This window comes from Aythya fuligula, chromosome 1, assembly GCF_009819795.1.
Source record: "Aythya fuligula isolate bAytFul2 chromosome 1, bAytFul2.pri, whole genome shotgun sequence".
NCBI lineage: Eukaryota > Metazoa > Chordata > Aves > Anseriformes > Anatidae > Aythya > Aythya fuligula.
Genome location: NC_045559.1, coordinates 115220735 through 115244919, shown reverse-complemented (window position 1 = coordinate 115244919; position 24185 = coordinate 115220735). Strand labels below are relative to the sequence as shown.

At 45.8% G+C, this 24185-nt stretch overlaps 1 protein-coding gene across 2 annotated transcripts; it reads right to left on the bottom strand.

Moving 5' to 3' along the window:
• Nucleotides 1-16291: 16291 nt before the first annotated feature.
• Nucleotides 16292-24177, bottom strand: NDUFV3 (NADH:ubiquinone oxidoreductase subunit V3). Of its 2 annotated transcripts, XM_032202640.1 has the most exons (4): nt 24102-24177; nt 23871-23964; nt 19721-20683; nt 16292-16582 (listed from the first exon to the last, which is right to left on the bottom strand). In XM_032202640.1, the coding sequence occupies exons 1-4, from the start codon at nt 24147-24149 to the stop codon at nt 16416-16418; spliced, it is 1272 nt and encodes a 423-aa protein (XP_032058531.1). In that variant the 5' UTR covers nt 24150-24177; the 3' UTR covers nt 16292-16415. The 2 variants fall into 2 exon arrangements, with proteins under 2 accessions (XP_032058531.1, XP_032058540.1); XM_032202649.1 differs by lacking the exons at nt 23871-23964; nt 24102-24177 and adding an exon at nt 21305-22829.
• Nucleotides 24178-24185: the final 8 nt, after the last annotated feature.

The following is a 24185-nucleotide window of genomic DNA, read 5'->3' as shown; positions in this document are numbered from 1 at the left end:
CGCGCCGCGCGTCACCGCGCACAGCCGCGCCGGGCCAATGGCCGCCCGCGCCGAGGCCCCACGCCAGCGCGCCGCCGCGCCACGCCCCGGCGCTGCTCACCGCCCTGCGCGGGGGCGGGGCCGCCGGGCCCCTTCGTGAATATGCATGAAGGGGGGCGTGGTCGCGTCTTATGCCACGCCCTCCCCCCCCGCCCTCCGCTAGGGGAGGTGAAACCACTTCCTCGTTATGGGGGGGGGAGGGAGGTACCAAGGGGCTGAGCGCTGGGGGGGTATGGGGGGGACGCCTCGCCTCAGGGGGTGTCGGGCTGCCACAACGGCCCCGGGGTGCCTCAACCCCGCTTTCAAGGCGCGAGTGGTCAGAGGAAGGAGGAAATTAAATTTTAGGAGACTGTTCCGCACCGACACAGGCGCAGTGGTGCCCACAAAGCACAGCAGCTGCCCGCTCGCTCCCCTTCACGCTGGGACTGCCACAGCAGCTACCCGCTTATTCCCCTGCCCACTTACTCCCCTTCCTCTATTTCCCTTCTCCAATTCCCCTTTCCCAGTTCCAACCAAAACCCAGTCTCCTTCCCCAATTCCACTTCAAACCTACTCCCCTTCCCCAATTCCACCTCAAACCTATTCCCCTTCCCCAATTCCACCTCAAACCTCCTCCCCTTCCCCAATTCCACCTCAAACCTATTCCCCTTCCCCAATTCCACCTCAAACCTATTCCCCTTCCCCAATTCCACCTCAAACCTATTCCCCTTCCCTAATTCCACCTCAAACCTCCTCCCCTTCCCCAATTCCACCTCAAACCTCCTCCCCTTCCCCAATTCCACTTCTAACCTATTCCCCTTCCCCAATTCCCCTTCCCCAATCCCACTTCAGACCTAATCCCCTTCCCCAATTCCACCTCAAACCTATTCTCCAATTCCACTTCAAACCTATTCCCCAATTCCACCTCAAACCTCCTCCCCTTCCCCAATCCACCTCAAACCTCCTCCCCTTCCACCCTATTCCCCTCCAAACTGGCGCTGCCCCATGGCTCTCACAGCCCGCACCGCTCCTCCAATGTGCCTGGAGGAGGTCTGGCCAGCAGGCTGCCAGGCTGACAAGCTTTCTGGCTAGCAGGCTGGCAATAGAAATACCCCCTTACGTATTCTGCCAGCTTGCTCTGCCTTCAGGCCTCCCTGGCTGTGGCAGGACCCTGCCTGGTGACGGGGTTGCTCTGGGTCCCGAGGGATCCCAGCGCTGCGCACACTGCCACCATTTGTCCGCTGGCAAAACGGGTGTTTCGTCCTCCCCCGAGGCCATGCAGAGCCCTCACAGTTCGTTTCGAGATGTTTTTCTCCTGGTACAGGCCGAACCATGCGGCGTCAGGCTGGCGAACACAGAAGGAGCTCGTACGTCACACAGGGAAAGTGGGAAAGAAAATGAACCAGGCTGATCCAAGGTGCTCAAAAGTTCACGTGAATCATGTAAAGAAACTACATTATAAAAAGCAAAAGCCACCTCAGTTTTCTCTTACTCACAAAAGCCTCGTTCTCTACTCCTGGTCTTGCGCCATGCAACATCTCTCATAGGATTCCTGTGGCCAAGCTGACTTCTCCTACCACAACTTTCCTCCCTCGCCATCCCTGACACATTCATTAGTGACACATTCACTAAACAGTGCCTCACATTAACTGGTTCCCATGCCCGGACCTGCCTTCTCCTCAGATTTGATTCACCCTGTAAACCCTTTGTTCTCCATCTGCTTTGCCCGTGCTTCTTTGGACAGGACTTCACTGATTCCTTCTGAGAAAGAACAGATTAAATGCAGACTAATTTAGTTTCCATTTAATCCTTTCTCCCAGGTATCTTCAAAGCCTTTCTTGTTGCCTTTCCCAACTTTCATTTTCCTTTCTCCTGCTTCCCTTCACTTGCCCTTCTTTTCCTGCCTGCTACTTTCTCTTCCCCAGCTCCTCCCTCACACACAACAAGTGTAGAAGTTCCTCTCTGCTCTCTTCCCCTCACCCCTGTAATCTCATTTAGTGGTCTCCTTTGTAATTAATCTTATTCCACTTTTTTTTTTTCCTTCTCAATCCCTTACACTTTCCATAGCACAGATACACATTCTAACTCCCTTGATCCTAACTCACGCGATTTCCCAAGCACCAGCACAAAGCAAGCCTAGGTCCCTCCCTGCATGCCTCACAACTGGGTAACTTTAGGGTCTAGGCAAATGTAAGCTTTGACCGAAATCTCATCCGAAGCTGTGGTGTGCATAAGGGCTCTTTCCATCAGGGCACTCTGTTGCCTAAAAGCTCCTGCTGCAGACTTCCCATCATCCAGCAAGTATTCTGGATGATGATTCCTGTTCATCTCTCCTCGATAACTCATTTTTGTTAAAGCTACAGGAGCTCCATTATTCGCACAGCTTTAATCCTATCTCTTAAGACGGTGCTTAGGTAAATCGCTAGGTTCAGATGTTATTAAATGGCATGGATACATCCCCAAATACACCTGCACCCACATGACATAGCCACATAAACCTCATTCCCATAAGCAAGTAACCCAAAAATGACCCTTGATCTAACTTGTACCTTCCCACCACCCATCTCTAAGCCCCTCGAATTCACTGTTCACAGCCACTGATGAGAAGTCCCTGGTTTTCATTTTATCTTATGGTCTCTCTGATACAGCCTCTGCAGGCTTGAAAGCTAAAAAGCTTACTTTTATAAAATACACCAGCTGAAATGACTCCAGAAGATGTAGATTTAAGAAGGGCACTACAAATGGCAAGGCTTTTGAGGGAAGCATGCAACATTTGGAAAACGGAAGGAACTGGAAGGAGAGGAGCAGGGGAAAGGAATGAAGAAGAAATTGAGAAGAGTAATTCAAAGACAAATAAAACCAAGCAAACAACAACAAAAGGGAGAAAGAAAAAAAAAATGGATCAGAGGAAAGGATAGGTATCCTTTTCTTTCTTTATTTCTGAACATCCAAACATAGTGTGTTGTCCCTCATCAGTTTTGCAGAAGGATGAGGGTCCAATACACAAGACTGAAGGCAGCTATCGGGAGGGAATCCTCTATACTACACATTTTGTGAGGATTGTTGCATAATTTGTGTAGTTTTGTGCTCTGAACTTCCACTGGCCTAGGTGTACTCACTTCAGTCCAATGGTGAGACTGCTTTTTTTTTTTTTTTTTTAGTGAAAACTCACAAGCTGCACGGAAGGCTGAATAAAATGCCATTTTAATGCTTTGTATTTGCAAATTACAAGCACGTAAAAATTAGGTTCAGTAATATTTAGGCTGGCAACTGCAAATAACAGAATACTCAGATTCTCAAACTGCTGTTACTTCTACGCATTGTGCATATTAAATACGCTCATTAAGCGCAGCTCATTCCTTAAAGCAAGAACAGATATGTTTGCAGAGCCAGGGCCTTAGCTGGTTACTGAGAACTGTCCCAGATAGATAAGAGCATTCCCCACAGTTGGACCACATATTTGCAAACACTAAGCTATTAAGGTCCCGTCTCACCAAATGAGAAAAGCACGCTCCCAGATCTCTTCTCTGAAACACCCTTTCAGTTGCAATTTACTGATAGCAGGACTGCATAAACGTATCAGAGGGCAAAACTGGATCCTACGTACAGTTGCTAGGCAGGTTAGGATTGCTGTGGCACCTTTTAGTAATTTCCAAGTTCTAAATGTTACAACTGCGTGCATAATACAACATTCATATGCATTAAACCTATTCAGAAAGAGGAGATTTCTCATTTTAGATACATAGCATTACTCTAGACGGTGCGCTTTGCAACTCTTTCATAATTAAGCTCTCAAAGGAAACATTTACATAGAAGAGAAGGGATGGGCTCCTATGCGGGTGGCAGTAATCTGCCCTCCTAATTTATTGAATAAAGGCTGTAATTGCAGCAAGGAGATTGGAATAATCTAAGCAGAGCAGGTTTTCCCCCAGATTTCCATACAAATCAGGTGAGTTTTGAAGTGACGATCTCGTAGCAATGGGAGGACTCTATGGCAAACCAGTTTCTTCTTTTATCACACCTAGGGAGAAAGTTTGCCACCAGGCGCGTCAATGCGATGTAATCCTCTGGCTGCTTGGAGAGCTTTCCAAAAAGCAACCTTTGTGCGCCCGGTTGGCATGCACAGCACGTTCACATCTGCGGCCGCAACTTTACGTGGTACAGGAGGAGCCTGGGAAAAATGTGCGACTTGTTTTATGACGGATATGGCTTTTAAGATTTTAAAGCTGAAATTAACGAGTTAACTCAGTCTAAATAAATGTCAAGCTTTGCTTCAGCTAGATCGTGGAGAGCTGTGTAACTCAGCTGGGAACGCTCCCTCTGGAGAAATTAAGAGCTCATGTCCCACAGCAGGATTTGGGCTTGGACCAAGAGCTGGCACTGCAGTGCAGCCCTGCTCGAAGGAGTTTCTGCGTCAGGATCAAGATGCCATCCTTTCTGATGAGTGATTATTGTATTGTTTTCCCCCTTCTCTTTTGTTCGGGAGAAAAGACAAACTACTGAGAGCCTCCTTCAGGAAAGGAAAAATGATAAATCCTATATCTTATTCAACATTTCTCCTCTCGTTAAATCAGATTGCGATTTCCAGAGCTGTACATTAGCTGAATCACTGGCTGCATACTACTCACTCCATCTGTTTATATGGTTGAGTCACTGCATTACCAATATCTAACACGTTGCTTGGAAAGAATTTTAGGAGATCTGGAGGATAAAACCCCAAAGCTCTCTAAGATAAAGCTCCCTTCTGTACGTTCTGGAGTGCCACGCTCTTCACCGCTCACTTTTGGCTACCAGAGATGTTAATTTGAACAAACTTCTATTTTAAGGAGAAAAAAAAAGCTTATCACTGAAGCACAGAGTATGCTTAAAAGCTGAAGACTGAACTGTGATGTAGGAAAACGCTATTGCCTCCCCTCGTGCGATGCCTTGCCCTGGGAGTTGCACCGGGGGTTCCATGGTGATGGAACAAACATCTTTCACAACTCCCCGTGCCTTTTTTCCACTTGAGATACTACGAACAGATTACCTTCTGAGGGCAAACCCTCTGCTTTTAGTGATGCCAAAAGTTGAGAGCATCTTGTCGTTGGACTGCAAAGTTTCTTCCAAAATATGTGTTATGCTTAGGAAGATATATTCTCATTTACGTCACTGTGGAAGGGGTAGGGAGGGCAAAAAAAAAAAAAAAAAAAAAGGACTGAGGAGCAGAAAAGCAGAAGGACAGAGGTGGAATGGGGTGGAATTGCTGATACACATCTTGTTTGCTTTATTTTTAAGAAAAATGTAAAAAGGACACGTTACATGAATCCCACCATGGAGGACTATGAATGCATTCACATTATTCTGGGAGTTGAGAAGCAGAGAGTGAAACCAGCTGAAATAAAAGAAGACCAGTGAGACTAGTTTTACCTTCCAGACCAGGGGCTAGATCCAACTCTCACAGAAGTCAGTGGAACAATTCCCACTGGCTGGAGCAGGAGTTGGATTCGGCAAATTGAAATGCAGAAAAAAATAATCGGGAAGCATTAATGAGAGGTTCTCAAACAGTGGTCTACAGAGCACTTTCTCCAGTCCATTGAGACCCGGCTTTCCTCTCCATTACTCATTTACTTCCAGCTGCTTTTATGGGTTTCTGCATTTTGGAGGCCAGCAGAACTGAGAGGCGTTGGTAGCAGGGAGGGAGAATGGCCGGCCGGCCAGCCTACTCCCAACAAGTGGAAGAGGAAAGGAAGCAATTGCTTAGCAAACAGAGAAAAAAAAGAAAGACGGGAGTATCTGAAGGAGTAGAAGGTCATTAAGCTGAGAGGATTAGGCGGCCTTCGGTGAGGATTAGGTGCCTCGCTGCCTAATGTGACCGTCTAGCCAGATACCTTAGCTCCTAGCACAAGGCGAAAGAAAAGCTGAGCTCCACACACACGTCTGCACTGAGCTAAAGGCAAATAGGAAATGCCAAGGGCAGAAGCGATCCACAAATGCTCCCCATCCTCCCTGCCACGCCTGGGCTGAAAGCAGACGAGCCCCCTGCCATGGTCCCTGCTGTGGGACTTACACCACCTGCAGGCCCACACCGCCTGTCCAGGTGTGACACGCGGTCCTACCACCACATGGAGACAAAATCCTCCCTCTGGAGGGGTCACACACCTGGACCAGGCTCTGGATCAGCCGGCTGTCGATGTTTGGGGCAGCATTCCCACTAATGGAGAGCTTTCAGGCTCTTCCTCCACACAGAGGGCTGTTGTCACCAGGGTACGAGGCTGACACATGGGTGCGTGACCAACCCGGGGGACCTCGTTGGCAACTAATTCTCAACTGCAGGGCAGTGCGTCGTGCCAACTTCACATCACAACAACCATGTGGGCCAAAGTGCCTTGAGTCCCAACAGTAAACACTTGGTGAAAGAGTGCAAGAAACATGGAAACAATGGGATCAGCCTTCCCCTTGTGTCTCTTTGTTGCTCCTGGGGATCAGCACCTTTTTGAAACCTAAGCTGCAATCAGGCCATCACATCCGATAGCTACTGACAGTCTTCTCCACCATTAACTCCTCCCTTCCCTTTTCTGAACCCCCTTACAGACTGCATTTCTATAATGTCCTTTGGCCAGCCAGGAGTTGAGACCCCTAAGCCTGCCCCTCCTCACAAGGAAGAGGAGGTACAGGAGACTTCCCAGACATTTTCACCAAGGTTTATTAGCAAGAAGGCGTTCCAGGAAAGAAGGGACAAATCAACAGCTTGTGGAGCATTAGGGTACAGAGATCCCTACCCAGGCTCTGCATGACATAGCTTTGGCTCTGGAAGCAGCAGGAGTAATACCAAGCCCATGCTGTGCCCGGGTCAGCGGGTGGGCTGAGCAGCAAGGCGAGTCAGCTGGAGACCGAGCACTACGTGAGCCCAGCAGTGCTGCTTGTGGGATCCATGCTGTACCCCTGCCAAGCTCTGCTCCTTCCCCTGAGACATACTGGCCTGTTCAGACCTGAGCTGGGCATCTACAGTGCCAAGCTGCTTTGTGCCACATGGGCATGTCCCAAGAGGCCTGCTCCCAAAGCTCTGCGCTGCCCCAGGACGCTGGCCCACCTCCGTGATCCATGCAGGGTCTCACCTGGAGGCTTCAGGGCAGCGACTTTTATCCCCCAGAGCAGGTGCAGATTTGCAGTGAGAGACTTAAAACCTCCAAACTGTTCTCTGTTACAGTCCCCAGCCCCTAAGGCAAGGTGAATTTTTTGGCATGCCCAGTAACCTGCTGCTGCCATGCACCGCTTTCCAATGACCTGACTCCAGCAAAGTTCTCCAGAAGACCTTGGTGAGGACCAAATGAGTTACCCTGGATAGGGGAGAGCTAGCTCTCAGCTCCTAGCCCCAACACAGTCGTGCTGCCTAGTGTTTTCTGTCCTCTCCAGGGAATTTCAGGCCCTGGAGAAGAAGCATTAGCAACTCATTCTCTTTTACTAACGTTTAAGGCATAGGGGATGGATTTTCTTTTGTGAAATGTAGTTAGTGAAGTTCATACACATTGCATCACTTTTATAATATTCTATATATTTTGGTGGCTTTAGCTTCAAAGATACGGCACTGCAGAGGCCTTTGAAAACTGCCAGAAACATTACTGCTTATGACTTTGTACCTGTCGGTGGAAAGCAGGAGTCAGCACTGCAGTCCATTCCATATCTAACCAACACACTCCATCAGTAGTTTAAAGCATCAGAAAAGGCAGCAATAAAATAAGCTCTGAATGGACAGGTTATGTTCCCTCACCATTTCAGAGACTTAGAGTTCAGCTTTGTCCCTAGGACCTGCTTCTCTCGTTCCAGTTTTGGGGTATTGTCACTGCACCCTGGCACTGCCTTCTAAAAGTGATCGTGCTTCTGCTTTTCCAGTTGTGCAGGAACCAAAAAGCTGGATCAGACCAGTATACTTATTTCAGTATGACATCCCATGTATAAAATGTGTGCCTATTTCAGAGGTTAGTCTTCCTTATTCTTCTTATTTCAATCAGACCCACAAAAACAAACACAAAACATGTTTTTTTTTTTTTTTTTTTTTTTTTATAAGTACTATTTCACAGTACTGCGTGCATCCACAGGACGATGGCATTCTTTTGACAGCTAGTAAGCGTATTCCCTGACCATACAATCTCCAAAGACAGAAAGCAGTCTAGCTTTCGTCCTGCAAAGCTGGTGCAACAGACCGCATTCGCACAGTGAGATGCAATTCTACCTACTCCTAGGAACAGTAGCTTTTCTTTTTAAAACCCAGGAACAGCATTTCGTATTATCAAAGGTTTGGTATTTTCTATGTTTTCCCCCAATTAGTGTAACAGAAGCTGCCTGTAGCCACAACCTGTAGCGACTATAAATTCCAGCTGCTCCCCACGTAGCAGCGGGACGCTGCTGGTACAATAAAACGTCAAAACAACAGAAACGTTCAGAGTCCTCGCTTTCCCGTCGTACCCAGACCCAGCCTTGCCCCTTTCTCGTACACCAGTTTGGTTTTGTATCACTGTCTCCACAGCTGACAATACTTTTTTCAATGGGAATATCACAACTGCGGCCGCTGCCAGAATCTCTTGGCAAAGGGGCTGCGCTCTGAGTCACAGCCTAATGCCATTACAAGGTCTGCAACAGCTGCAGCAGTCATACATCTGCAAGTCATTTGAACATTTTATGATGAATAAAAACTATCCATTACATAGACCTATACATTATATATTAACCCTAATACTTATTCAGTTACACTAACAATAACCTTTTCCCTCTGCATGCTGTAAACTTCTTTGGCTGCAGCATGTGTTAACAGAGATACTTAAAGCTCCGTTCCGTGGTGGAGCAGTCCCTGTGTACGTATTACCTAACTTATTCTACCTATTTAAATATGTGATGGAAAGAAAGAAAGAAAACAAATTTAAAGCTATAAAAAATCATACCGTGCGTGAGGAAAGCATTTCTATAATAATAGCGTGAGACTGGATTCACTCAAACAAACACAGAAGACACAAGACAACAAGAAATAGAGAGGAGGAAAGAAAACATGGACTCAAAACGTATAGCTAGGAGATTTGATTATGATATGCACGGATCTCAAACCTATCCAGATGTCCCCAGCCGGCAACCTGATCCTCAACACCGTAGCCAAGATCTGAAATCTAGAAAGTCAGAGTGTCGAAGAAGGGGTAGCGGGGCTTACGGAAAAAGGAACGGGAGCTGTGAGGAGTTTTGAAACCTTTAAAGTAATAATGATAATAAAGAAACACAAGTGTGTGTTCATTAAGGAAATAATATACAGAGCCACAAATTAGGAAGTCAGCCCTTCAGGACATGGCATTCCTCATGCAAGTTGCTGAGCACGCTCAACATAAATAGGTGTAAAATACACTCACCGGCTTAGTGACTTCAAGGATAGAGTCCCATATGTGATCCCCTACCAGTGAGTCTTCTACATACGTATACTTTTACAACAGTAAATGCAAACTGGGCAAGACATACCTCCCTATGAGTTTCACCAAAAGAGTTTTAAAGAGACAAGGCAAAAGTCTGGCATTAGAGAAGCCTATCCTAATTTTTCCACGTGATTCAACCAGAGCCAGAATGTTACCAGCATCCCACATACATCTAACTGTTATTTCATGTTAGTTTGTTATTTATTGCTTGCAAACTCTTTTTGGAGCCTCAGAAATACCTCTCTATTGCTTCCTATTCACTTTTGCTTTGTAGTTCATATATCAGTCTAGCGTCCTTACTCAGTGTTGCTGAGGAAGAGGAGTGTCAATTAACATGCTCTTCTACATTAAGTTAGATGTGTGGATTAGTTTAAGCTACAAAATAGTGCAGGTTTTAAATAAGAAATAGCTATATTTGGGTAGCCTCACGGTTAGAAAAGTGACTTTTAGAAAATGTTTCCTTGAGTCGGTCTGCTTCCTCTGTGCAGTCAGAGGCCAAACTGTTTATTTTACTGGCAACCGTCTTTATTGCTAGTGCTGGTTTTAATATTTCCATTTGAATGATATAAACATTAAAAATGAGGGAAAAAAAAAAAATCCTAACAAGGTTACAAACAGTTCATTTAAAGGGGATTTGAAAGGCGTCCAGCAGAGATCTTTCTTAGCGTGCGTTACGTTTCAGGGCTGAAAAGCTACCTCGCCACTGATGGAGGGGAAGATTTGCTTGCTGATACAGCAGAATCTCTGCGGTCAGTTTGCACGGCACCTACATCCCTGGCCAAGAAGAAAAAAAAAAAGGAAAATCCTGGCCCGTCGGACGGCAAAGATCACTTACCCGGCGTGACGTGAGGAGACGCAATGATGCCTTTCGAAGTCAGCCTCCGGCCGGCCGCCTCCTCGCTGCTGCTGGGGCCCGTCCCGTGCCGCGGCAGGGGGAAGAGGAGCAGAGGGGTCAGCAGCACGGCTGCTGGGAGCCAAAGGGCAAGGGGGACGCCCGGAGCGAGCACGGTGCTTGCACTCGGTCGCTTGAAGTGCTGCCAGGTCTCTGAACGCTTGCCCGCGGACACCGGGCAGCTGGAGCCGTGCAGTTGTTACCTGAAGTCTTAACATCCAGGAAAAGCGCTTCCCCCGTTCCTCAAGGCTATGTGGAAAATCTCAAAAAAAAAAAAACAAAAAAAACACAACAACCAAAAACCACCCCACAATCGTAAACGTACTACTAACATCAAGGAAAAGAGCTCTCTATTATTTTTTTTTCTTTAGATCTCTCTTTTTTTTTTTTTCTTATAGTCGCCTCAAATTTGCAGGGAGGGGACGGGGTGTCTTGAGGTTTTCGGACAGGCTGCTTCCCCAGCGTTGTGCCAAAGAAAGCACACTGGGGGAAGAGTCCTAAGGATGCTCAGAGCAGAGAGAGGCTGTGAAGGTGAGCAGGCCCAGCAGGAGGAAACCAGCTGGAGGAAGGGCAGGCTCGTGGGTTTGTCTCTGCCCCACAGCCACCTTCAGAAGCAGGGCAGAGCCGTGGTGTCCCTCCTCTGGACAACAGCTTTGGAAAGCTTCCTCAGGACCCGAGAGAAAAAGCTCCTTCTGCTTGCCCAGCCACCAAGAGAAAAAGAGTTTAAAACCACCGGATCCGTATTGCTAATGGGAGGGCGATATAAAAGATGGAGGCCATTGACTGGTGTCCAGAGACAACAACCTGGTATGAATTCCAGCACCATTCCACTTCCCAGCAGCTGGATTTCTCACCAGGGTGGATTGCTGGTTTTGGATACCTCCCCAATTTTTCCCGTCTGTTAACAGTCTTCCACTATTTGGAAGTTGTATTTGGAACAGTCATAAAGCTTTTTTTTTTTTTTTTTTTTTTGTATCTAAACGGCCTTGCCATTGCCTGAAATGCAATTTCAGAATCGCTGGCATTTCTGTGTAGGCTATCTGTAGCATATTTTTGTCAACGTTTTAACAAGCACCGCGTCTCCTGGGAGAACCTGAATTAGCTCAGAGTTTCTTAACAATATGCGTGCTCGACATAGAAGACGCAGGAAAAAAAAAAAACAAAAAAAAAAAACAAAAAAACCACTTTATTTTCTTACGAGTTTTCAGTCCGAGTTGCTCTGTAAATAGACATGAGGAACAAAGAGAAAGCTGGGACCACTAACTCCTCATCTATAAAACGATGCCGAGAACCCAAGAGCTGATGCGACTTGCCAAAGGTTACGCAGGCAGCCAGGGGTCTCGCAAACAAACCCGGAGCCAGCCCCACACCTGAGCCATGAGGGCCATCCTTGCTCCCAGCTGCTACGTTAGCCTTCTGTTTTCTATCGTCTGAGTTTCTTTCCTCACAATTATCCCCGTCCTAGTATAACAGAATATAGGCCGCTTTTAAGGACACCCCAGGGAGCTGGGGAAGCGTCAGTGCAGTTTAGAAAGGTCTGGTCTGGCACGATTTTAAACTAAATTAAGCATAGGAGATGCTTCTAGGACAAAAGAGCGCATGAAAATGAGACATGAAAGCTTGAAGGGGTGGCTCTTTCAAGTCCTTTTCCAAATCCCCAGGGAAAAGTAACTGTTGCCCCCTCCTTTGATAGAGGGCAATGGCATTTGCCTAGTACAAGGTGTCTTGGCTTGCATGTTCCCTCTCCAGGGCTGGAAACATGCTGTCATAGATTTTGGAAACCGAGTGTATCCGTCTCCACTCTGCAAACAGCAAAGTGTAATACCATAAGCACCTCATAATGATGGGGGGAGATAAGACAGAAAGAGAAAACACGTCACAGACCCAACCAACAAAACCAGAAGGCGCAAATAATCCTAATTAGGTCACTTCTAACCAACTGGATATTAACTGCTTTAGGAACTCTCCAGACTCGACAAAACACTCAGATTTGGAAAGGGGTACTGCCGGCTGAAGCACATGTCAGACTGGAGAAACCGAGACTGCTGCTAAGAATTTTAGGCACTAATTTTAACTCAGATACCTGGCAGGGGCTCTGGGAGCCTTAGGAAGGAGTTAACACACAGCCCATAGGCTGTATTCTGTGGGGCGACAGATTTACAGAGCTGCGTCCCTCTTACTCTATTTTGCAGTTAACTCTCATGATTGGATGGCTTGGGATTTTTTAATTTTTTTTTTTTTGTTAGCTGTGTCTTGTTGTTTTAAATTGTGGTGATGTTGGAACGCTGGAGGTAACCAGAGAGACTATGGGAGCTCCAACCTTGGAGATACTCAAAACTCAGCCAGCCAGGGCCCAGGACAACGTGATCTCATTGCACCTGCTGCAGAGCAGAGGACTGATCATCTCAAGGGGTCACTTCCAACCTCAATTTTCGTGATTCTAAGGTTATGATCCTACAGGATAGCATGTGCGTGTTTTCTACTACCTTTCTCACAGGACAGGAATAGTCACTGACTGGGCCCACCAGCAAATAAAATCATTCGGTACAGACAAATGGCTGCTCTCACAAGCATCCCCAAAGCCACAAAGACCACAAAATCCCACCAGAGCCCCTTTTGTGAGCTGGAGGACTCTGATCAGCAAAAAGCTGAAAAGTCCTACTCTGCTACAGCAGTCTGCTTCAGCAGACTTGGACAGCCTAAAGACTCTTCTTAACTCGTGTTCCCGTCACCATGAGCAGCTAAAGGAAGAACTACCTTCAGATAGCCTTCAAACTTCTCACTGTTTATTCTTCACATGTAAATGTAGACAACGTAATTGTACAAGTGGCTTTGCCAGTAGCATCTCATGTGGTGGGAGAAAAGACTAAAGGCAGGTATTTTATGGCCCGTGAGTTTACAGGCAACCAGAGCAATTGCATTTTTTTTGCATTTGCTCAATTGCATTGAGCATGTTTTGTTGAAAGCTGGGGACATGCTTTGGAAGATTTGTAAGTGGACCAGCTAAAAGGCTCATCTCCCAAATTTAAAATAAATCTTGCAGATGGCCTTGTAGATTGCACTGGTTACCATGACTGGATGCCAGAGGAGGCACAAGGACAGCCAAAAAAACCCTTGACTTTACAATGCCTGAAGTGATCAGCTCAAGCTCTGCTTTCATTACTACTTTTGGACCTCAGATTTGGGGTTTTCAACTGCTGTCCAGTTCATAAATGAATTTTGAAGGATCCATGTGCAAGGGAATTATTGAAAGCAATTTTATTAGCAGGAAAGTTGTTTGCTACGCTAGAAGAGATTCAGAGGATTTGAGGTTAGAAAAATCACTCCCTTGAACAAGGCAAGTAGGAGTTTCATCTTTTTAATGAGAAGTTAGTGAATTCCCATTCTGGATTTTCGTGTACTCCCACAGTAACACACCATCTACACTGAAAACCCCACTTGTGAAGTTACGCCGATTCTATAAAGCTGCTTTTCACAAGGCCTGTGCCGTGACTCGGTTTCTTTCTTTCACATGTGAGGGTTTCCAGGAATTATGTGAATATCCTGGATTACACATTCTTTAAAACAAGGTTCCTGACTGCATCTGACAAGTGCCGAGCACAGCAAGACAAAGTCGCTCATTCTCATAACATCGCAGCATACGAGCATATTGTATCACATCCTGCCTGGAATTTAAATGTTAGCACATGACTCAAACACAATGCCATCTGATAGGAGTCAAGCACCAAAAAACGAAGCTTTTTTCCTTGAAGTCCAGGGAAACACAACAGTGGGGAAAAGCCTGAGCTGTGCCCTTCCTTATATTATCCCCCCGCGCCAGGGCAGTCAGGCTGTTCACTGAGCAAAACGCATGCGAGACACGCACCGCATGTACCAGAAAGGTTATGAAGTTCCTTGACCTTACATTCCAGCTCGATTTTAGAGGTGTGGCTAAGACCACCATCAGACACTCAGATAGGGTTGCACAGATACAAAAGGCATTCATCTTTTTTTTTTTTTTTTTTTTCCTATAGCTATGAAAAAGGGCTAGCGAAAGGCCTCATCTCGATATGGGTTCAAATACTGCTACACATCCAGCTCAGGAAAGCATAGGAAACGGGTGAAAACAAGAGACTTCAGTTTCAACCCACTCCTTAGCTGGTTAACTCAGTGTTTATAACACCAGCCCTCCTCAGAAATAAAAAGCAGGCGAGGCGACTGGGAACAGCGAGCGATCACAGCTACCGCGAGCAGACTCCGCCAACACATCAGCATATTAGCGGGCAGCATCTGATTTTTGCTTCCACTGTTTGGATTCCCTCTGACAGCTCGCAGCCTCCTCCTGTCATCACAAAACAAGCGAGCAGGAATACATTTCGGCACCGGCACAGAGCGAAACGCCAGGGCTCGCGTTGCTGCGCCGAGCCTTGGTGCACGACAGCACGGCAGCCTGAGCGCGGCCCTCCGCTGGGCCCTTCATAAGGGAAGTGTCAGGGAGCTCGTTTCGAAGAGCCATTTCCTCATTCTTTCATCTTTTTAACGCTAACGGCAGATTTCTTGCCCTTTTACAAGTGCAGCGTATGCGCTGCCACTCGTGGCTCCGAGTGACTCTCTGCTCTTTATTCCTCAGCACGCGGATTTATGCTTTTGCTGATTTTAAATTTCATAGCTGGAGTCAGTAATATGCTTTTTAGTTTTTACAGGACAATAAAACCGCTCGCCAGAGGTTTCTGACTCGAAACTCGGAGCAGCAGATTGATGTAGGCCTCTTGATCCTTCTGACCATATTTTTGCCAAGTCTGAGTATAAAATAGCTGTTCTAGTAATTGCACCCAGGGATTCATGCCCACTAGCCAGATAGACTGCTAACGCTGACTCCACGTTCCCTTTGATCTTGCATATTCTGCTGCTTGAAAGAATACAGACAGGTGATGGAAAATGCTGGAGCTGTTGCAAGTACAACTGCTCGAAGACCAATTAACACCAAAAAAACACAAAACGAACAAAAAGCCAAAATGGAACCAAACCCACAACAGCTGGTGGTCATCAAGGCAGCTTTCCCAGAGGGCAGAAGACTGTTACTAATAGGATGGAAATACAAAATTTACTGAGACCAACTGCAACTGCTGATAACGTATATTGAGAAGTGCCTCATGTCTCACATTTTCTGCAGAGCGAGAGTGAAGCTGGGCAGCCATGTTAGTTTTAATCGTGGAAAAAAATAAGTGGGAACAGCAGCAGTCCCACTGAACAATTAGCACGAGGAGCTGATTTTACCATTATGCTGTTTTTCCCCACACGTTTAAATAACATTCAAGTGATTCTAGCCATAGAAGTTATTTCTCAAAGTGTAATCAGCGTAGTATAAATCATTAGTAACGGCCCCGTGAGATTCTCTTATATTTTATATAGCTTTAATTACTGCAGAACCTGGATGCCAGAACCTTCAGCAGCAGAAGATGGTGTTCTCCCTTTACACTGACACAGGTTTTGAGATGTCTCAGCCACATTACATAAATTTACATTCATCTACTAACACACATACACCGTTGCCACAAGAGACAAGTACTACTTACCCTGTTTAGAGCAAAGGAATAAAAATTCAAATCCAGACTCGATGTAACCCCTGTAAAGCCAGGAACACATTCGTGCGCAAGGAGAGCAGCTCACTACATTATGGCGATAATACCTGCTGCTAATATGGTGGTAACACCTGCTAACATCATGGCACATACTGAACAGACACATCCACAAAAGCCATTACTTTCCTTGACACAGTGCTGAAATATCAAAAATTTGAAAACACTGAAAATTCAGAACAGTTTTACACTCTTTTTTTTATAAACATGTACGTACGTATGTATATTTACATACACACTGAGGGGTAAAAAAGCTATTTTTATTCACTGATGATTCATTGATCTGTTGCTTGATCACAAAAATCAAGAAGTGAGGGACTCCAAGAGCCAAGAAGAACTGTTCAAAAGCACAAACAGAAGTTATCACACGTTTATTGATTTGTAATAGGTTCTACATCAGAGCTAAATAGAAGGTTTTTTTATCGTATGATCTGCACATTTGTTTTAAATGTGGTTCGTTCAGTGCCTTGGTGATGGTCTTCCAGAAGATGGCTGCGGCTGCCTGAATTTTGAGAGAACCACAACAGAATCAACGAAGGTGTATATATTGTACTCGTGATGCTGGAGGTTCTTGTAGGTAGAATTATCAAATTCTTCAGGAGCAGGCTGAGCAGCTGCTGCAGGCTCTGTGAAAACAAATAGTAACCAGTGACTATAAAGATGCTACTACAGAGGGCAATATCCTTAATTGCTGAGCCAACCTTCATGTATTTTCAGACCCCACATTCAGGCAATATTTAAAAGAAAAAAGTCAGCAGCAATAACAAAGGGATAAGTTTAGGATCATACGAGGTGCCAGCAGAACTCAGTAAAGAAGCGCAGCAGTATGCAGCAGGGGAATAGGAAATGGTGCAGGTCACCTCATACAGCACAGGGTTTTAAATCCAAACTAGCACCTAATGCTGGGGGAGGACTGGGCAGAACACTCATTTACATTTTGAAGGCATATGTCTGCGTTTCCTGGCTCTTTCACAGTTGCCTTGGTTTTCACTTGAGCCAGAACAGTAGGTGACATCCTTAGCGAGCCAGAAGAGGCAAAGAAGCAGCAGCAATGATATATCATGTCAGACCATGAGATACAGCTATTAGAACCACCTTACAGATTGATCTTTTTTTTTTTTCCATGGGGAAAAGTGACGGAGTTATTAAGATCTTCACAGTTTAATTTCACATGTGGTTATACTGAACAATAATAGATCAAGAGCCTTTGATGAACATTTTCTTTCTCTGAGAAAGAATTAATTGCAATACAATCTTCTAAACTTTGTAATCAGCTCTTCCTCCTAAAAGAGTAATCTAATAAAGCTATTCAGAACTCCTTACTTCACATTAAAACCAACATTAATTCTTAGACTTTTAGAATATTATGCAAATACAGGCAGTACTATTTACATAAAAGGTTCCTGTTATGGGCTGATTTTACAACCAAGGAAATTGCAAGAAATAAAGCTTTATTCCCAATATTAATTTATTCTCATCCTCCCAGAGTTTTAACAATAGGAAAGACATAAGCATAATCTAGTGAAAAGCTTCCTTGTTTAAATTTGCATGTGGTGGCTTATGTTAGATCGCATTAAGCTCCTTTTTGTAATGCTACACCCTGCAATAAAAACGCGGGAACTCAGGCAACCGAACACCAGAATTTCCCTTTAATTATGACACAATTACTGCAGTGCAAAATGCTACCAGTTTAAGAGCGTGTATGCTTAAAATTCAGCAAGACTTGCTTATAAATTGGCACGGAGTAAGCCCTGCTTCCAGCAAAAACAACGCACAGCCTACGAAAGGAAATACCCCGAGCCCACTGCTCCGTTCCTACTGAGGCGGCTCACAGGAGACACTGCTACATGTATAAAAGCCAGATGATGCTGTCTTGGCTGCAAACAGCCCCAAGAACAAGCAGGCGTAGGCAAGCGTACGTTCAACCTGCAAGAAACAGTTGTTCCAAATTAAGAGACAGATGCTCAGGAAGAAAAGCAGATGGAGTCTCATTTTTCCTGCCCAAATACACTGTACTTGGCTTCTCAAAGGAGAAATTTATCCCTGAGATCATCCTCCCCACACTTCAGACTTCTTCCCTGCTTTCTCCCTTAAAGAGCACGGATTTCACAGGATGTTCTTCCAAAATGAATCAGAGATGTATTTCTGAGTTGCCACGCTGCTATTTTGCTACTTCTTCAGCAGTTCAAGTCAGCAGTTTTTGCTGACTGCTTGGTACTGCCTGCTCTACAAAGCGGATGACATCACCTGAACGTCTAGGTCTGTAAGGAGAAGAATTGCTTCTACATCTTCAGCACGCTTGCTGCAGAGCTTGCAGATGAGCAAAAGAGCACAGGAGGTATCATTAGCTGTGAACATTAAACGTGGGAAAGCAGTAGCTGTTTTCAAAGGCGGCCTCAAAAGGGGGAACAAGATACCCTGAAGACAGCAGTGCTGCTGCTGAGCAGCACAGCTAGGTTGCACTCTGCTGCTCTCAAGAGACCCAGAGGTGTTTCACCAGCAGTAAAGGAGCGTGAACCCACCCGCACCACCCTGCACAGCCCTACCAGCTCCACAGAGCAAGAGGGCTTCAAAGGCACAAGTGCTTCTTCCAGCATAACCAGGTCTATCAAAAAGGTTTTGCTGCTGGCGTGGCTGTGTGTCTGAGACGTGGTTATTTTACAGGTCTGCGGGGCAAGCTTGCCACGTGGGCTTAATCTTATTCTGGATTTACAGCACCAGAGCAGGGGAGGCTGTTTTCTACATCGACAAAGTGCCATGATCTCCACCTTGAATCATTAGCGCAGTTCAAGACCAAGTCCTCCTACTCGTATTCAAGTCTCCGCATGCCTCTTGTAGTGCCCAGAACTGGACCCAGTGCCCTGGAGTGGTCGCACCGGTGCTGAGAAGGGAGAATCACCTCTCTCCACCTGCTGGTGGCACTCCGAATGCAGCACAGGACACCACCGGGCGTCTTTGCTGCCAGGGCTTGCTGCTGGTTCCACCTGCTGTCCACTAAGATCCCCGGGGCCTCTTCTGCAAGGACGTCACTTGAAGGATGTTATCCCCACAGCTTTACAGAGAAGAACGGTACGCTGCCTAAGCTGGATGCCAAACATGGAAAGTCATAAGAGATCAAGAGAGAGGGGCATTTACTACTGAAATACGCAGAATGAGATCAGGAAGAAAGTCAACGGGACTGGTGGCAACTAAAAAGGGTAAGTTAATGGAGTGCAGCTAGGGAGAAATCCACCAATCTCAGAACCAACTTCCGTTCCTGGCATTACATTATGATTTCTTGACGTCTCCTGAAATCTGAAGCACTGCAAGAGTTTGGGAAAGAACAGGCAGGAAGGAGAGGGGGAGGGAGAGCTGGATTTAAACAGAAATCAGATGATACCAAATTTAGCTGAGGAAAAAAGCAGCTACCAAATCCTTCTGAGAAAAAAAAAAAAAAAAAGGGAAAGCAAGCTTTGTCATATAAACCCCATGATTTTGTTCATAATCTCGTTTTCATTTTATAAATAACAACTGGCTTGTAAAACTGTAATTACAGCAAAGACTGCTTCCTTTCACAACATAAGTGCAAACTGAGTGTTATGAAGCTCTTGTAACAATTAGTAATGCGTAAGAATTTCTCTTCCAGAAAGTCGCTGCTACACCATTAGCTTCAGTACATACAGAGATCAAAGAATCACAAACAGAGATTTGGAAACTATTAAAAAAGAAAAACATACACCCTAGCCCAGAAGAATCAACACAGTTCAAACAATGTAAAGGTGTACCCTCTGTTGTGCTGCTTTCTCCAGCTTGGTCACCTGCTTCCTGCACGGTCTCCTCCTTTGTACCCATCACCAACACCGCGCTTTCAGAAGTCTCCTCTTCTTGTCTAGAAGTTACTTCTACTGCTTCTGACTCCTGTGCCTCCTTTACCCTTTTTGCTTCCCCTCTGGACACCAGCTTTGGCTTTTTGTCTTCCTGAGCCACTGGTGGAGCTTTCAGCTGAGTAGTTGCTACCTGGGCTCCAGCAGCCTTTTCCTCCAAATAATCGGATTTAAGAGTGGAGTCTGCCAGGGCTTGGTGTTCATCCAAGTGTGGTTCTAAGGCCAGCTTCTGCTGATCCGCTTCTTTCGGAGCCGGTTTTACGTTGGGGTCTCTTGCCTTGGATTTTGATGTTTTATGACCGACTGGTGTTTTAGAAAATGCCATCTGCTTGATGGTAGATACATCTGGTTCTGTTTTGCTTGGCTTCTTCTTAGCTCCAGATTCTTTGTGGCGTTTCTGGGACAAGTTACCCTTTGGTAGCTTTGATGCATTTGTTGTTACTTTCTCAGAAATTTTGGAGTCTCGTCTAGGAAACTCCACTCTGGTTTTAATGGGAGCTTCTGAATCATCCTCATCATCTTCTCCTTCAGAATCTGAGCTAGAATCTGAATCTGAGCTGGATGAAGATGAGCTTTCTTCTTCTTCAGCTACTTCTTTCCTCATGCCTCCTCCTGTTGCGGCTCTAGTGTGTTTCTCCTCCACAATGGAAGAACCAATTCCGCGCTGAGGAAATGCAACCACAGTTTTTCTTGACATCAACGCTCTCCGATCTTCATCAGAAGGTTTTGAAGCTTCCTTGAGATTAGTACTAGATATTGTCTCACCTTCAGTTGGAGACTCTGAGCTAGAAGACAACGTTTTAGGAAATTCAACTGTTGCCTTCGTGGCTAGCAGCTTGGTGCTTCCCTGAGGTGTCATTACATCTAGGAAACGGCACAAAGAGGATTATCATCGTTATACCTGACATCCCTGTTAATTAACGATCTTAGTCATATCATTTTAACTTTTTGACATGATGGGTCATGAAAAGCAAATTGAAAAGCAAAAACAGCAACATGTGTCAAAAAAGCAAATCGAAAGAACTTATACTAAATACGGACATTATGAAGCAGAAAGCTTTAAGGCATCTTAAGTTAAAGACAACAGAGCTCTAGTTAGCATCGAACGGTTTCTGCTGCTATGATGCTGGGACTCAGGAAATAACACCTTTTGCTCCTTGCTTTGTCAGACTCCTTACATGAGCTGTTTTTCTCTGTGCTTCAACTCTGCATCAGTGGAAATGCTTTACAGACACACCTTCTTACCTCAGATGAGCATTAAGATAGCTTGTTAGCTGAGCTCTGTTGTTACAGAGACAATGTTTGCCAGTGAAGAGGCCAGCAGAGCAGAAGACAGAGTAAACAGACACAGCAATAGCCAGCCTTTTGCAATAGTTATCTTTTAAGCAGTAGGGAGGGATGACTCCCAAGGGACTAGTACCAGAGTAAGAGACACCCGAGGCCATACATGAAAGTATTACTTGCTGATGGGTCCACATGACCTACCAACTGAATTGCATCTAACACAGCTTCACTCAATTTCCCCAAGACTCCATCTCCTCCAGTCTTCACTATCTCCACTTCTTATTTTTAGTCTGAGACCTCTTCATAAGGAAGTGTTAGAAGACTTCCTGGTGCTTCACGGTAGCCTGTCTTTATTTCTTCTCTCCCACAGACACCTTCATTAAGCTGAATTCTCCAGAGAAGGAGCAAACAGTTGAAGAGGAAGCAGCAACTTTCAGGCCCTCACACAGTGTATCAAACACCTCTTGGAAGTCCATGCCAGTGATGTCCTTGAGAGGCTGATCAACAACATGTACTGTTGTTGTTAGAAAAAACAGCAGGACCAAAAGGTCTGGGAGCATATTAAGAAGCCACACCACCACGGAAATTTGCTACAGCAGAGCTGAGTCCAGGAGTCGCACCATTTCCAACCTGCAGGGTAATTCAGCAGACTTCCAGTCTATTGTGTGGATATATCTGCACAGTTTGGGAGTCCAGACCTACTGTGCTGGACCATGAGCTAGATGCAGTTTTCCCCCTTCCTAGTATTTTACAGTAATACCTTGTATGACCTATGGTGATACCATAAGTAGCGCTGAATAGAAGCAAGTCTTTAGCAATGTCGAACTGAAAACATCACAGAAGAGGCAAATACGTGGAATTAGAAGCAAAGTTATTTAACAAAGGAAATACAGAACTCAGAATACAGAATGGGTAGTGACCTTCAGGGGAAGCCTGCCTGCCAGCTAACAGATGCAGCCAAACACAGCAGTCTGTATAAACTAATACTTGAGAAAGCGTCGCTCCAGGCTGAAATGTTCTTCGAGGAACTGCACAGGGAGAACATAAGAATGCCCAAAGGGAAGACAGACAAGCAAAACCTGCGCAAAAGCTGAAGAAGTGTTAATACTATGATATCCCAAGAAATCAAGGAGGTAGACAGCATTCAAACTGAGCATTAAGAGGAAGTTTCGCTGCAAAAAAAAATAGTTTAAACAGTAATGTTTGGAAACGTTGAAAAGGCACATTTCCACTCATAAGCATCAAGTGCAATACAATTGGTACTGACGCTTTAATTAGGGTGTTTCAAACTTTGTATTACCTGATTTGTAGGTGGCTATTGCTAAACTGACTCTGTCAGAAGAGCACATCCCAAAAGAGAATATTATTCCCAAATGGAACAGGATTGTATCACTAGTATCATTACTGGAGCATGTTTAAAACACATTCACACTCAGAAAGGTGGCATCCAGAACTTACAGGTCAACTCCCATCACTGACTTCATTAGTAAACATGACCATTTTCTCAGAGCAAAGAAAATGTGTATAGCTTGCTCCAGACAGAATCTGAAAGAGGCAGCTGCATCCTATACATCTTGACTAAAGATAATCGTTTGCAGGGAAAGCAGCTGGCTGAAAGAGGTAGACTAATAGGTCTCCTGGCACCTTCTGAAATCAGAGCTGCAGGACAATGAATTTAAAAACTGCTGCTACAAATACAGAGCAAATATGCTGAAAGTAATGCATAAAATAAGCTACAGTAAGAAGCAGTTTGTTATTCAGACAGGCCTACATCAATCTACGCAGAAATGCCTTTCTCAATCCAAGCTTTTATTTGCCTTGGTATTTAAGAGGCAAACATTAGAAGCCAGAAGTCTGCATTCAGCTACTCCTCCAGTCATCTTTTCAATACCTGTCAACAAGTCTGATTGCTCCCACGTATGGTCCCGTGAAACTGTGCTGTTTAAGCACCTAGATCTTTAATTTGGGACGAAAATCCTACTCATTGAACCAACGAGCCTCTATGTACATCCAAAAGGCATTTTGTACATTATCTTTTCTTTGAAATCTGTGTTTGTACGTTGGTTTTGGTCAGAAGCGGTTCAAATACTCCTGAACACTGAATGCACTTTGGCAGCCAAACCCAGGCCTACGTCTTACCGGGCTTGCAAACCTATGGGGTTAAGAAGAATTGGAATTAAACTGAATACAACAGGCCCACGGTGCCTCTCTGCAGCCTGCAGCAGATACTCGTGCCTTGGGAGCTCTTCTCTCTTCCAGCCAAGCGCGCTGCCTTTTGAACCGCATCATCCCAGCATTTCAGAAGGCAAAGGGGGAACGTCTGAAGGTCAAAACCACGCCTCAGTTTAAATAAATAAATAAATAAATGTCCGAAGGTCAAAACCACACCTCAGTTTAAATAAATAAATATATAAATAAATAAATAAGAAGTATGCTGCTACGCTCGTTTCCATCAAGCTCGTGGCACCTCGCAAAGCCTGTCTATATGTTAGGACAAACATAACGATAACTCCTCAAGCATGACAGCGGCTAACATACGAAGGGGAAAGGCAACCAGGAAGGGCTGTGGGGGTTCCCAAGCTCTTGCAGCCTATTTAGGGTTATTTATCCATAACCCAAGCCCCCCGCGCTGCCAGCGGGGACAGCCCCAGGGGCAGCTAACCGCGCAAGCCCCACCGTGCAGGCAGCTCCCCCCTCGGCCCGCAGGGGCCCGCAGGAGGGCTGCTTTTTGGGTTTGAGGCCGGGACGAGACTCTGTGGTGCCTTACTGCTGTCCGCCGGCGTCCCGGAGCCCACCGGCCGGGTGCACAGCGCCGCCGATGAGGGCGCACATCGGGGCGCGGGGGGGTCCAGCCGCAGCACCTGCAAAACACCAGCCAGCACAGCGCTCACCCCGGGGTCGGCGGAGAGCACTGAGGGTTAAAAAAAAATAAAATAAATAAAAGGGGGACGGGGAAAAACGAGCTGGTGGTGGTGGAGGAGCCCCCGGGGCCACTCACCTGGCGGGCAGCCGCCCTTCCACTGCGCAGCAGCGCGGCAGCCGCCATCTTGCGCTGCGCCCTCCGCCCGCCCTGCCTTACCCG

Bases quoted from the DNA above. Each gene is read 5' to 3' on its own strand.
- NDUFV3 (XM_032202640.1), bottom strand. From the start codon at position 24,149: ATGGCGGCTGCCGCGCTGCTGCGCAGTGGAAGGGCGGCTGCCCGCCAG. The intron at 23,965-24,101 runs GTGAGTGGCCCC...GGTGTTTTGCAG, and splicing joins GAAGGGCGGCTGCCCGCCAG to GTGCTGCGGCTGGACCCCCC. The intron at 20,684-23,870 runs GTAAGGCACCAC...GCCGTTTCCTAG, and splicing joins CGGGACGCCGGCGGACAGCA to ATGTAATGACACCTCAGGGA.